The sequence below is a fragment of the Coenobita brevimanus genome, chromosome 104 (assembly GCF_032717465.1).
Source record: "Coenobita brevimanus isolate Jiangsu-jjx chromosome 104, ASM3271746v2, whole genome shotgun sequence".
Taxonomy (NCBI): domain Eukaryota; kingdom Metazoa; phylum Arthropoda; class Malacostraca; order Decapoda; family Coenobitidae; genus Coenobita; species Coenobita brevimanus.
The window spans coordinates 45,002,154-45,017,492 of record NC_137057.1 but is presented as its reverse complement, the minus strand read 5'-3'; the positions used below and the strand labels follow the sequence as shown (position 1 = coordinate 45,017,492).

At 41.4% G+C, this 15,339-nt stretch overlaps 1 protein-coding gene across 1 annotated transcript in view; it reads left to right on the top strand.

Annotated features, from left to right (window-relative positions):
* The first annotated feature begins 11,448 nt into the window (after positions 1-11,448).
* The window catches only part of LOC145416094 (uncharacterized), a 29,163-nt gene continuing 25,272 nt past the window's right edge, over positions 11,449-15,339 (top strand). Inside the window, exons 1-3 of the mRNA XM_080285186.1 lie at positions 11,449-11,536; positions 13,285-13,527; positions 15,112-15,241. Coding sequence (XP_080141312.1) covers positions 11,449-11,536; positions 13,285-13,527; positions 15,112-15,241 — 461 coding nt within the window. The remainder of the gene's footprint in view (positions 11,537-13,284; positions 13,528-15,111; positions 15,242-15,339) is intronic.

The following is a 15,339-nucleotide window of genomic DNA, read 5'->3' as shown; positions in this document are numbered from 1 at the left end:
TTGTAACGCAGGTATTCATTTGCAACGCAGAGTGGTAACCATGTAACCAGTAACGGGGTGATGTGGAGCGTGCTATGATGCTCCTGCTAACTGGATGGAGCTGCGCAAATGCGGTGTCCATCCAGGAACCAAACCAAACCTTTTCTGGCGCCTCGCAACTGCAAGGCACTGTCAGCCGTAGAGAAACATCGGTTCACTTCACGGGACGGCCCTGCGGGGGCGGTTGCTTTCAGGTGGTTGGTGGGTCTGCTCAGCCAGATAGACCGGGGCTGATGAGCACCAATAATAACAATCTTACCACCTTCAACAAAGATTTTTTTTTTTTTTTTGAGGGACAATGAATGGAGGAAGGAAAAACAAAGGAAAAAAAAAAAGTAAATCGTGTGGCATATAATGGATTTCCTCTTCCAAATGGCAGTATTGTGGCGCCAATGTACAACCCCACTTCACCCTCCTCAAATACAAGCACACTTTACTGGCAGGCTTTCACGACCTCCAGGAAGAATACTCATAATGTCAGAATTATTTTACTACCATTACCTGCTTAATTATTTGGCCCACCATGCTATGCCGTATATTTACACACACACACACACACACACACACACACACACACACACACACACAGAAAGAAAGAGAGAGAGAGCGAGAGAGAGAGAGAGAATTCTGTACAGCACACCTTCTTCAAGTTAATTACCACATATGTTTTCAGAACAGACGTGGGGTAGGTTAACATAGGATAGGTTTCGAAGCCGTAGTGTATATATCTAAGCCTCATTATAGTCAGTTTTTATTTTCATCTGTGACCTGAATTCTAAGCTATGGTGGCATGAAATACGATGAGGCTTAGTTATGAGGTAGCATTGAGTCTCCTTGGTTACTAGTCAAATCAACCCTCCAGTAAGGAATCCAAGAGACAAGTGATTCTTTATATATTTATTTTATTTTTTATGGCGATGGGAAAGGAAAGTTTTAGAAGGAGGGAGAGAGGAGAGTAAAATGAGGTAGGACAGGAGGGGTAGAGAGAGCAGGGATAGGCAGTAAGAGGGAGGCAGGGTGGAGTGAGACAGGGTGAGGTGGTAAAGTAAGGCAGGGTGAAGTGAGGCATGGATGGGGTGAAACAGAGTAGATTGAAGCAGGGTGTGGTGAGGCATGGATGAGGTGAGGCAGGTCAGAGCAAGGCAGACAGTCGGTGTGATGGTGGTGGTGGTGGTGGTGGTGCTACTGGGTGTGGTTCTACCTGTCGCATCGTTGATTAGTGAGTTGCTTAGTGCTAATCTACCCTACCCTACCCTACCCTAACCCACCCTAACCTAACCTACCCTACCCTAACCTAACCTAACCTAACCTAACCTAACCTAACCTACCCTACCCTACCCTACCCTAACCCACCCTAACCTAACCTAACCTACCCTACCCTAACCTACCCTACCCTACCCTACCCTAACCTACCCTACCCTACCCTACCCTACCCTACCCTACCCTACCCTAACCCACCCTACCCTACCCCACCCTACCCTACCCTACCCTAACCTAACCTACCCTACCCTACCCTACCCTACCCTACCCTACCCTAACCTAGCCTACCCTAACCTACCCCAACCTACCCTAATCAACCCTAACCTACCCAACCCTAACCTAACCTAACCTAACTAAATCTAACCTAACCAAATCTAACCTACCCAACCCTAACCTAACCTAACCTAACTAAATCTAACCTAACCAAATCTAACCTAAACTTCCCTAACGTAATCTGACAAAATATGCTACTGAAAATTAACAGCCTAACAATTTAACCTACCGCGCCCTAATCTAACCCAGCCTAAACTAACCCAGCCCAGCATAACCCAGTCTAGCTGAACCTAACCTGTGCCGTCCCAACCCACCCCAGCCCAACCAACAACCCAGCCCAGCCCAGCCCACCCCAACTCAGCCCAACCCAACCCAACCCAACCCAATCCAGTTCAGCCCAACCCAACCTGACGCTAACCAAAATTATAAGATCAGCATAATATGACATAGCTTACCATATTTTGTTTATTGGCACGGTGTAAATATCGTGTAAATACGGTGCAAACAGTAGTAGATAGAAAAGATAATGTGGTATGATCAGGGGCAGGTTGGTAGGCCCGGACCGAAAAAAATAAAAAATAAAATAAATAAAAAAGTTGTAAATGTGATCTGTTTGCTGTTGGAGAGACAAGGGGAGTGTACACTTCCCCCATGTCTTTTGTTACCAGCAGCGATAGCAAAGCTGGTATTGTTTTCAGTTTGTCTGTCTGTCTGTCTGTGTCTTAGTACGATAACTTCGCAACCACTCAAGATATCATCACAAAATTTTACAGGTGTGTAGTAGGGATTAAAATCTACGAGTTCGAAATTGGTGAAAGTAGGTCAAGGTCAAGGTCATATTCCGAGCCGCGCCATATATATATCGGCTCGCAGCTGGTGTGATTCCCCGCTTGGGGGAACTCTAGTTGTTTCTGTGAATACATAGATCTTCGCTACGAGGGAAGGCTTGTCATGAATTTGTTTATAACTATTAGTGGATGTGATAAAAAGCGTTAGGAGAAATACATTGAGGTGGTTTGGCCATGTGGAGAGGATGGAGAGGAGAGACTAACGAGGAGAGTGTGTGTGAGTGAGGTGGTGGGGGGAGAAGGAGGAAGAAGCCAAGGATGAGATGGAGGGATGGAGTGGAGAGGTATATGAGAGAGGGGTGTGTGAGCTGGGACAGGGCAATGAAATGGTGGGGGATCGGGCGACATGGAAGCGATTTGTTTGTGACCATCCCTTACGGGATTAAGGCGTCTGGCAATAGAGATAGGTTAGTATTATTAGTATGACATTATTATTATTATTATTATTATTATTATTATTATTATTATTATTATTATTATTGTTGTTATTTGGGCTAAAGCCAGACGATTTTAGTCAGCTTTTTAATACAGTCTAACATAAAATACGTCAGCTAAACATGTATTCACAACCCATCTCACCTTAAACATAGCCCAGCCCAAGCCTAGCCTAACTTAATTTGACCTAATCGAATTCAACCCTACCTACACCTAGCCCAGTCTAACCTAACTTAACGTAACCTAACCTAACCAAACCTAACTTGGTTCATCTCACCCCAACCTTGTTCATCACATCCCATATTATTACATAGCCCAAATCGCAGTATACGATTGCCTAACATAACTAGAAGCATCAGAAAGCGCATACCTCCAGGAACGATATATTAGCCAAACACCATCCAGCATCGTTGACAATTAATTCTACGGTTTCATCCTGCCCTGTTATACAGTCTCAGAGAGGGCATACCTCCGTGGACACCAATAAAATCCACATGAAAATCTAACCAACTTCCTTAACCCACTGTCCACATTTTTACCGGATTTCAACAACGTTTTGAGATATTTTGAACACTGAGAGACAGACGCGGGTGAGTACTTAACAAACTGAACCAAATTAAACAGAACAATAAACGACGCAGCACGACACAATACGACACATCACACAACACACCATAACACATTCATAAACTAACATGTATCCCTCACCTCTCACCCCCTCCCAACCTCCACCCCCGACCCCCTCCGCCACCCCCACCCCACCCCATCCACGAGCATTCCATCAACCTCTTACACACTCCTCATTCACTTGTAAAATATTCATTATGTTCGCATAATTATTGACATTAACTACCACCAAGAGCTTGTGAATGATGGATGGATAATCTGTGTGTGTGTGTGTGTGTGTGTGTGTGTGTGTGTGTGTGTGTGTGTGTGTGTGTGACATCTTTTACACATTGTTCCTGCCACCACAGACGAATTTATAATCATCCTGTTTACCCTTACCATCATTGACTTTCTCCGTTTCATTCATCCCCACACAACTATACTCTTTTCATCTCAACTTGGCCCAAATTTTCATCCTTTTGCAGCTTCTTTCACGTAGCTCAGTGGCAGAAAAAGGCAGTACTACGGCCCTACAACCTTCCCATAGCACTTCTTCGTGACTAGCATCATATTCTCTCACTCACCCTTACACAACTATACTCTTTTCACCTTAACTTGACCCACATTTTCATTCTTTTGCAGCTTATTTCACGTAGTTCAGTGGCAGAAAAAGACAATACTACGGCCCTACATCCTTCCCATAGCACTTCTTCGTGACTACCATCATATTCTAGTGTTAATTTATTGCTATTAGGGCCATATTGTAAGGCTCATTGTAGGCTTCTCAGTTCCTTTTTGCGATTTATTATGTATGTACCTTCAGCGTTCTGTTCCATGTTACTTGTATCGTTTAATTATCGACATAGGTTGCATCACTAACACACAAGAGGATACTGGAATGACTGTTTATCTATTTATCTAGAGCCCGAAGCCCTAATCCCGCAAAGGGTGACCACAGACAAAACGCCTCCAAGTCGCTCTGTCACCCACCATTTGACTGCCCCCTCCCCCCCGCAAGCTCACTCCCCCCTCCCTCATATACCTCTCAACTCCATCCCTCCACCTCATCCTCGGTCTCCCCCTCCCTCTCCCTCCCTCCACATCACTTACATACACCCTCTTAGTCAGTCTTTCATTCCCCATCCTCTCCACATGTCCAAACCACCGCAGTATATTTCTCCTAATTTTCTCAACCACATCCACATCCACCCCACAACGTTCAGTAAGGAAAAGGTGTAAAGAAGTCTCAAAAAGCCACCTGAATTACTTCCTCACACCTATTCCTAAGCGATTTATTTGGCTCATTGCAGCTTACAGTCCTTTTCTGCGTTATATAAATCCTTCTAATGTCGCCATACTATTCGTAAATAACATCCAATGGATATTAACCAAGCAAATCCAAAAAGGAATCGCTAAGAAAGAGGTGCTGGGGAGTTTCCTTAACCGACTGTACTTTTCTGCGTTATTTAAATCCTTCCAATATCGCCATACTCTGCATAAATAACGTCTAAAGGATATTAATCAACCAAATCCAAAAATAAATTGCTCAGGAAGAGGTGTTAGGGAGCTTCCTTATCATAAATCCTTCTAATATCGCCATACTCTGCATAAGTAACGTCTAAAAGGATATTAACCAAACAAATCCAAAAATAAATCGCTAAGGAAGAGGTGTTAGGGAGCTTCCTTAACCGATGAGAATACGGGTCTTGGAAATAAGGCAAGTATAACAAAAAGAATGTACTCGTTGTGAAGGGGTTTAAAAAAAAACGAGCAGGTTGAAAATATGCATCGAATTATCAAGAAAAAAAGATAATAATAATAATAATAATAATAATAATAATAACGTAAAAGTAATTAACAATAAAAAAAAGAAAGTAACGTGATAAAAACGAGGAAAATGAACCGAATGAGAATGTAAACAATGACTAAGAACAGAGAGAGAGAGAGAGAGAGAGAGAGAGAGAGAGAGAGAGAGAGAGAGAGAGAGAGAGAGAGAGAGACAAAATGATCGTGGTAAACAGATCATCAACAACACAAAGGTCAACAGATAACAAGAAAATGAAAATGGAAGGTAGACTATTATGGCGTTCAAATTAAAGGCATGACTGAACGATTTTACGAAGTGCTCGCGTCCATTAGAGAGTTGTGGTGTGGTATGTGTGGCAGAGTGGTGTGGTAGGCGTGGTATGTGTGGCAGAGTGGTGTGGTAGGCGTGGTATGTGTGGCAGAGTGGTGTCGTAGAGTGGTATATGAGAGGTGTAATGGTGTGGTGTGTTGGTGGTGGTTGTATTGTGTCAGTGTTGTGTTTATGGTGTTGGTGTGTAATGTGTATGGTGGCAATAATGTAACAAAATAAAGTAGATATTTGACAGCTACACCCACTCCTAGTCTTGTGGGCTTCGGTTCCTTCTTCCTTGAAAAAAAAAATAAAAAAATCCATCACTCACATACACACCCCTCAAACACACACACACACACACACACACACACACACACACACACACACTAGCGCGTTCTCACAAAAGTCCACGGTTTCATCCAGCCATATTTCACCCCTCAAAACGGTACAGTGACACGGACGCACTGGATTTGGCTACCCCCTGTGTGTACGGCAAGAAGTGTGATGTGCTGTGGAAGGGGTAATACTATACTGTGGTGATGTGGTGTGTTGTGGTACTGTGGTGTCGTGAAGTGTAATGAGGCATTATATGAGAGAGCGGTGTGGTAGTAATATTGTGTGATGTTGCATGGTGATGGTAGTGTGGTGTAGTGTAGTGTAGTGAGCTGGTATGTGGTAGAGTTGTGGAGTGAGGTGTGGTGTGGTGTGGTGTGGTAAAAGTGTAGTGGGTGTACCGGAAATAGTGTTGTGGTAGGAAAGTAACACAGTAGGCCTACATCATAGTACTAAATACCAGAGTACCACATAAAATACAGTACATTTGTAACACCAATCATTCGTCTCATATTATTGTTTAACTAACTTTGCTCACCATCACTGATATATAGAATAGCATGTGTACTCTCTCTCTCTCTCTCTCTCTTACAACTCGTACATCACAAATCATTTTCATTTTATACTGCCTTTAACCTGGCCTAAAACTGCCATCTCCCCACCTTCACTGCTCATTTTGCAGCAGCAGATTAACAACTATGATGCTAATCACGAAGAAGTGCAGTGGAAAGGCTGTAGAGTCGTAGTATTGTCTTTTTACGTCCACGGAGCTACGTGAAATAGGCTGCAAAAGGGGTGAAATACAGGACTAGCTTAAAGTGAGTGAACCATAACATACAAAGCCCCGTTTTTAGCTCAGTTAATGGCCAGGTGTAGTCAGATTAAGTGATAAACATATATAAACATTAGGGGATAAATCTGAGTTGTAACCAAGGAGACTCATTCCATTCTCATCGAATTTCGCGTAACCACTGTTTAGTATTGAAGATGTGCGCTTGATCTAGTTCCCTTAGATGAAAACACAACCTTAGCTGTGTTTATTATATGCTGTTTATTGTTTTTGTTATGCTGTGTTTATTATGCAGTTTATTATTTTTATTATGCTGTGTTTATTAAGCTCTTTATTACATTTATTATAATATATTTATTATGCTGTTTATTATATTTATTATGCTGTGTTTATTATGCTATGTTTATTATGCTGTGTTTATTATGCTGTGTTTATTATGCTGTGTTTTATTATGCTGTGTTTTATTATGCTGTGTTTATTATGCTGTGTTTATTATGACGTGTTTATTATGCTGTGTTTATTATGACGTGTTTATTATGCTATGTTTAATATGCTGTGTTTATTATGCTATGTTTATTATGCTGTGTTTATTATGCTATGTTTAATATGCTGTGTTTATTATGCTATGTTTATTATGCTGTGTTTATTATGCTATGTTTATTATGCTGTGTTTATTATGCTATGTTTATTATGCTGTGTTTATTATGCTATGTTTATTATACTGTGTTTATTATGCTATGTTTATTATGCTGTGTTTATTATGCTGTGTTTATTATGCTGTGTTTATTATGCTGTGTTTATTATGCTATGTTTATTATGCTATGTTTATTATGCTATGTTTATTATGCTGTGTTTATTATGCTGTGTTTATTATGCTATGTTTATTATGCTGTGTTTATTATGCTATGTTTATTATGCTGTGTTTATTATGCTATGGTATGTTTATTATACTATAGTCCTTTTGTTTTATCTTGGCCAAATCTTCGTCCCTTAACAGCTTATTTTTCACGTTTTGGCAGAACAGTACTATTGCTCTACATCTTTTCCACAGCACGTCTTCGTGACTAGCAGTATATTCTAGTATTAATCTCCTGTTACAGCTCTACATACAAGATGGAGAGACGCCAATATTGAGACAAGTTAGAGCTCAGACTTTCTCCTCCAGTTCCACCTTAGACGATTCCGGTGCTGTTCCTCCATCACTTCCCCCCTCTGACTTCTTCATGGCTAACATTAAAATTTCTTCAGCTGATGTATTTTCTGCTGTCACAGGCCTCAATACTAATAAGGCATATGGGCCTGATGGAGTCCCTCCTGTTGTTCTCAAGAACTGTGCTTCTGTGCTTACACCCTGCCTAGGCAAACTCTTTCGCCTTTGTCTGTCAACTTGTACCGTTCCTTCTTGCTGGAAGTTTGCTCTCATTCAGCCAGTCCCAAAGAAGGGTGACCATTCCCAACCCTCTAACTATCGTCCAATTGCTTTAACATCCTGTATCTCAAAAGTTTTCGAGTCTGTTCTTAATAGAAAAATTATAAAGCATCTTTCCTATCACAACCTTCTTTCTGATCGTCAGTATGGGTTCCGTCAGGGACGCTCCACTGGCGATCTTCTCACCTACCTTTCAGACTCATGGTCATCCTCCTTTCGGGACTTTGGCGAAAGCTTTGCCATTTCACTTGGCATCTCTAAGGCTTTCGATCGAGTCTGGCATAAATCTTTAATTTCCAAACTGCCCTCTTACGGTTTCTATCCTTCTATCTGTGCCTTCATCTCTTGCTTCCTTTCTGGTCGTTCTATAGCCGCTGTTGTAGACGGCCATCGTTCTTCTCCTAGATCTATTAACAGTGGTGTTCCTCAGGGCTCTGTCCTATCACCAACTCTCTTTCTTTTATTCATCAATGACCTTCTAAGCTGTACATCTAACCCTATCCACTCATACGCTGATGACTCCACCCTTTACCTTTCCATTCGATTCCCACAACGTCCATCTCAGCAGTTACTTCAACAAACAAGGGATGAGGCTATGGCACACCTAATGTCTGACTTGATTCATATCTCTAACTGGGGTAAAAATAATCTTGTTTTTAATGCATCAAAGACTCAGTTTTTGCACCTATCAACCCGACAAAATCTTCCACAGGTATACTCACTAATGTTTGATAATATTCAGCTTAATCGTGCATCATCCTTGAACATGCTTGGGGTTTCATTTACTCGGGACTTGTCTTGGAAAGATCATATTACATCTCTTGTAAAATCTGCTTCCAAGAGATTGGGTGTGCTAAGCCGACTCCGTTCCTTCTTTACCCCTGCACAATTGTTGACTCTATACAGGGGTTTTATCCGCCCCTGTGTAGAGTACAACTGTCATGTGTGGGGAGGCTCCCCACATACAGCTCTTCTTAATAGGGTGGAGTCAAAGGCTTTTCGTCTCATTAACTCTCCTCCTCTTACTGACTCCCTTCAACCTTTGTCTCTTCGCCGCACTGTTACATCTTTATCTCTTTTCTATCGCTACTTCAATGGTCACTGCTCCTCTGAACTGTCTGCATGCATTCCTCCACCCTTACGATGGGCGCGTAGCACCCGTCTATCAGCAAACTCTCATCCCTTTTCTGTCCAACTCTCTAATGCAAGAGTTAACCGTTACTCCCAGTCCTTCATTTATGCAACAGGTCAGCTCTGGAACTGTCTCCCTCTGTCTGTATTTCCTACTTCCTATGATCTCCAGTTTTTCAAACTCAGTGTGTCCAGGCATCTGGAAATGATCGGATCTTGAATTTGGCTCTCTTATATTTTGTTTTTCTCTTGGAAGGAATAGTTTTGCAGGCTCGTTGCCTTTGGTTCCTTCTTCCTCACATTAAAAAAAAAAAAAAAACGTAGCACAGGCTCGTATCCTCATCGTTATTGGCTCCCCAACACCTCTTCCTTATCTAATTATTTTTGGACACGGCCGGTTAATACGATTTTGTACGTTATTTATGAAGCGTATGGTGGTATTAGAATTATCTGAGTATCACAGAGGAGGATAGGAAGGTGTGATATGCAAAATAAATCGCTTAGGAAAAGGTGTTAAGGGATACGAGCCTCAGAGTACGTGGGTAACATGTGGTTGTGATTTTTAGAGATTGCGTTGTAAGTGGCTTTATTTATTTATTTATTTTTTTAGATTTCTTAACACCTCCTCCATACCGATTTATTCCATACATTACATTTTATTATACTCTTTTGTGTTACTGATATAAAATAAATCAATATTAAAACTATATACAGAACACGCAGGGAAGAGTCAAGAAATGATGTGCAAGAGAGAGAGAGAGAGAGAGAGAGAGAGAGAGAGAGAGAGAGAGAGAGAGAGAGAGAGAGAGAGAGAGAGAGAGAGAGAGAGAGAGAGAGAAACGTGTGTGACAAATGACCCAAGCTTGCGTTAATGTTAGCACTCTAGCACCAAGGCCTCACACCATTATCGCTACACTTATCCATCTCGCTAATACTCCTGGTGTAGATGACAATGGATTACACTCTCTCTTGGTTCACACTGGCCTTCTTATACGTTGGTCTCTGACGATACTTTGATTTGAATCCCCACACGATAAGACCTGCATCTAGTACACGCAGATATGGATGGCGATTTTCAATGTGATTATGTATTTAAACAGAATCACTTAATTTCGTGAATATCCAAGCGCTTATATGAGATGGAGATTAATTATGATACATCGCTTCCACTGGGAAAAGGTACATTTGATGCGTGGAAACGGAGCAAAGGCACAACTGTATTCCGTTAATTATAAGTATCTCTCTGTGACGTTATGGATAGTTACAGTGAGTCAGGGGAGAACTTAATGTCGACTTGTGTGAAAGAAGCTTGGGCGAGATTTAAATCAGTCACGTTCGTTCTTATAAGTTGTCGCTGTAATAAAGATCTTTTCCATTGTCTTGAAACCCTGGCAGTGCCTAGTGAGACCTCGCTAAATGAAGTTGGAATAAACAGAATCCCAGATACGTAAAGTAGTGTCTGACCAAGCCTGTGTAAGCTGTATGTATTTTCAGTTCTAAGGTTCATCAGTTAGGTTGGAGCACTGTCGTAATACATATGTTAGGGATTCTTGAGTTCTGTGTTCATTTGCAGACGTACTGATATCAATATACTTCATTCTGATAAATAAAGAGACGAGGAGCAATTACTTTTGAAAACCAGTAATTTGATATCTGATCCCTATTAAGCATTCCAAAATATTGCGTAAAGGTGTCAAAAACAAACGCGCGCGCGCGCGCGCGCGCACGCACACACGCACACACACACACACACACACACACACACACACACACACACACACACACACACACACACACACACACAAAGTTCGATATCTTGGAGCGACAGTGCATACCCAGGAGCAAAAGTTCGTCGACACCTTTCTTTCGGCTGTGACAGTGGAAAATATGACGTGAACTGTTTTTAGGTGATAGCAATATAAAGAACACAGCGAAAGAGTTTGGAGAAAGAACGAAAGAAAAATATGGAAAGGGTGACACAGTGCTGGCAGAGGATTATTGTTATGTGTTCTGTATAACATAGTTTGAGGTGTATGTCGTGTTTTTTTAATATCATCCTTCCATTTTCATTTGCAAATAATGGGTGGAGAGGCCATCATGTGTTTGTTTACAGAGCTTGCAGGAACAGTGGAGAGGCCATCATGTGTTTGTTTATAGAGCTTGCAGGAACAGTGGAGAGGCCATCATGTGTTTGTTTATAGAGCTTGCAGGAACAGTGGAGAGGCCGTCACGTGTTTATAAAGCTTGCAGGAACAGTGGAGAGGCCGTCATGTGTTTATAGAGCTTTGCAGGAACAGTGGAGAGGCCGTCATGTGTTTATAGAGCTTTGCAGGAACAGTGGAGAGGCCGTCATGTGTTTATAGAGCTTTGCAGGAACAGTGGAGAGGCCGTCATGTGTTTATAGAGCTTTGCAGGAACAGTGGAGAGGCCGTCATGTGTTTATAGAGCTTTGCAGGAACAGTGGAGAGGCCGTCATGTGTTTATAGAGCTTTGCAGGAACAGTGGAGAGGCCGTCATGTGTTTATAGAGCTTTGCAGGAACAGTGGAGAGGCCATGACGTGTTTATAGAGCTTTGCAGGAACAGTGGAGAGGCCATGACGTGTTTATAGAGCTTTGCAGGAACAGTGGAGAGGCCGTCATGTGTTTATAGAGCTTTGCAGGAACAGTGGAGAGGCCATGACGTGTTTATAGAGCTTTAAGGAACAAATGACAGTCGCTAACCGTAATGGCGAGCAGCGGGTGTCTGTCCGTGAAAATAATGTCACTATTTATCGATTTATTTTCATTTGACGGAACCGGGCCACTCACAGTCAAATTTTAAGTCGAGTAATGAGTCTCCTTGGTTACTAGTCAAAATTATCCTCCAGTTTGACTACACAGGGCATTATTTAAAGGGAAAAGGGGACATGGATCCATATGAGGTGAAAACATACACACAATTATCTCTCAGTTTCTTCATTGTTGTGGGTGTCGTAGCACTCCTTAGCTATTTATTTTGCATCATACATCTTACCATTCTCTTGTTTCAGCTTTGTTCGGGGCGGTGTCTGAGTATTCTTGTGTGTGTGTGTGTGTGTGTGTGTGTGTGTGTGTGTGTGTGTTTCATGTCGTTTTGATATCGACTTTTTCACATGATGTACGATGAGTCTTAGTTATGAGGCAGGAAGAGTCTTCTTGGTTACTAGGTTTTTTTCACCTTAATGTGGCCCATATTTTTGTCCACTTGCAGCTTATTTCACGTAGCTTAGTGACAGAAAATGATATTACCACGGCTCTACATCCGTTCCATAGCACTTCTTCTTGACTGTCATCCTAGTGTTAATCTATTGTTACAGCTCAGCATTCAAGATGAAGAGATGGCAATTATAGGCCAAGTTAGAGTAAAAAGGGTATAGCATTTCCTCAACAAATTACTTCTACACATAGCACAGTAATACCCTTTTATTTTTTATTTACAGTATGTTGAAATTAAGAAGGCATAATTATCAGACAAGAGCGTACTGGGGAGTAGAATGCAAAACGGATAATAAATAAATAAATAAACTGGAAAGGATTTTTACTGATGGTTTCTCATAAGGGTAAATATTTGTCTTTGGATCTCACACACACACACACACACACACACACACACACACACACACACACACACACACACACAAAATTATCAGCTATCTTAAGATTAAAAAGAAAAAAAAAGGTCAATGAAGAGGTGCAGCGCAAGCCTCCTAAACCCTCAAGAATACAGTGTATGAATTTAGCTGAAATCATGTAGTTTCATGTCTCGGGAGGTGTCCCAGTGGGAAGGAAAGTAATACTGTGTTGCCTGAAATAAGAGGCGGGTCGCCATTCTAGACTTAGGGGTTAAGGGTAGCCAAGGTCCATTAGGGTAGCTACATTTGTTCTGTGTTTTCCGCTGACATAATGGATACAAGCGCCATTTTATTTATTTATTTATTTATTATTATTATTATTATTATTATTTATTAATTCATTTATTTTTTTTATTTTTTTATTTTTTTAGGCGAGGAGTCCCGGGTGTTGGGGATGGCCACGGGCGTGTTTGATCCTCCTTCCACCGAGGTGTTCGTGCGCTACGGCTTCACTGACGGTGCTGCTGGTGACGGCGGGAGTGCTGACGGTGGTACGAGTGACCTGGGTGATCTCACCATCTGCTACCGTGTGTGGATCACCAGCTTCCGCAACGATTTAGCACCATTCCTCTCTTACGCGTATTCCAACAAGGCGGACAATGCACTACTCGTCTGTGAGTTCAAATTCGGCCTGGATGCAAAACACACAAACACACCTGCCATGACATGTGTCTTTAGGCCGTATTCAGGGTGGCATAGCAGATTTCATAACACCTATACTTTTGGTATTTATTTTGCACATTACTTGATATTTTGTCCACAGTAATTTATGTACTTCAAACATCGATACACTTTGCCTCAGTTAAGAACAAAACGATGAAAAGGTGTTGTATGCAAAATGAATAACTGAGGAAGAGGTGCTACGAAGTGTCCCAGGATAACGATACCTTATGTCAGAGCTTTCCCGGACGTGCCCTTTATTTTTATCCAATTATCTCCGCCCTAGAGGAAAGTCTAAATATTTAAACTTGTCAAGGATTTAGCCCTTGTTGCATTCTCCCAGAGTTTTTCATACAAAATTGATTATACTTGTGTTACTGTATTGAATTAAAATTGATATATATTCATACAGCCATGATAAGGAGAATGATTGAGAGATGCATGCCGTTTCATTCCTGGATTATTGTAGCTTGCACGCTTTTTTTTTTTTTTTTAAGCCTCAGTACTTTTTCAGATACAAAGCAGAGTCGACATGTAATGCAAAGGATAGAACACATTAACTCAGTCCAAATAAGTTAGTATTTGTTAATTCAGCCAATCCTGTGCCACTTAGAACGCGGCCGTTTATGTCACTGCCATGAACGTACACAAATGGAAGAATTCTACCCACACGAAAAAATTGTGCGCGGTGAGAAGATACAGCAGTTTTGGCCAGGTTTGGACCCTCTTATTCCACATGTGGCTGCAGCTCTTTAATGGCGATTGATTCCCTCTTGTCAAACTGATATATGGACTTTTTTTTTTTTTTTTCCATTTGGTGTTGGTGTTCTTGTTCACCGATGCTCGTTATCACCGCTTGGCGACTTTATTCCAGGGCCGTTGGACCTGAAACTTAGTATGCATACACCTGGGCCTAGTATGTGGAAGTACCCCTCTCATTTATAGGTTTAAGTCTTTAAAACGATAATTTTATCCTCCGAAGTGTACAAAGAATATCTCAGACCCACCAAAAGACGGATACGGAGTTGTCAGACGCCATATCAATCCTTCCAAAAAAAGGCACGCGCTCTACAGTATTTGTCTTTGAACACAGTTAAGATACCGGGCCCTGTCAGTTCGAATGTGCCTTCCATCCTGATACACATGTTTGAAAGAAACCGGATCTTTTACTTAGACTTTAAATGAATACTGTATTTGAAACAGACTGTTGGAAATGTCATGCATTTGGTTGCATGTGTTGCCTTAGTAGTTAATAATGTTTACTAATGCATCCTGCAATAAATTTTACTTCTCACACCTGAGAGTAATTACAATTTTGGCACACCTGTTAGCAGTACACACATCATTTATAATCTTCCCTCCAGTCATTCTCGTTAAAGTAACACCTGCCAATAGTTACATCCCTGCATATATTATGTCATAGTAGGCTACTGACATACCTCTTAGCAGTACCCCCACCATCATTCATAATCCTCCCTCCTGTCACACTTGTTGGAGTAATACCTCGTATTAATTAAACCTCCATCTCACCTGTGCAGATCAGAGTGAAGGAAATCTGGAATTTTACTTGAACGATGTGAAGGTGTCGTCACGTGTGTTGGTGGACTTAGATGATACCCCCCACACCTGGCGTCATACCTGTCTTATACGTGTTGAGGAGACGGTCAGGTGAGATTGGTATATATATATATATATATATATATATAAATTTTCAAACTCCCCTCTTACGGTTTTCATCCTTCTATCTCTGCCTTCATCTCCATCAT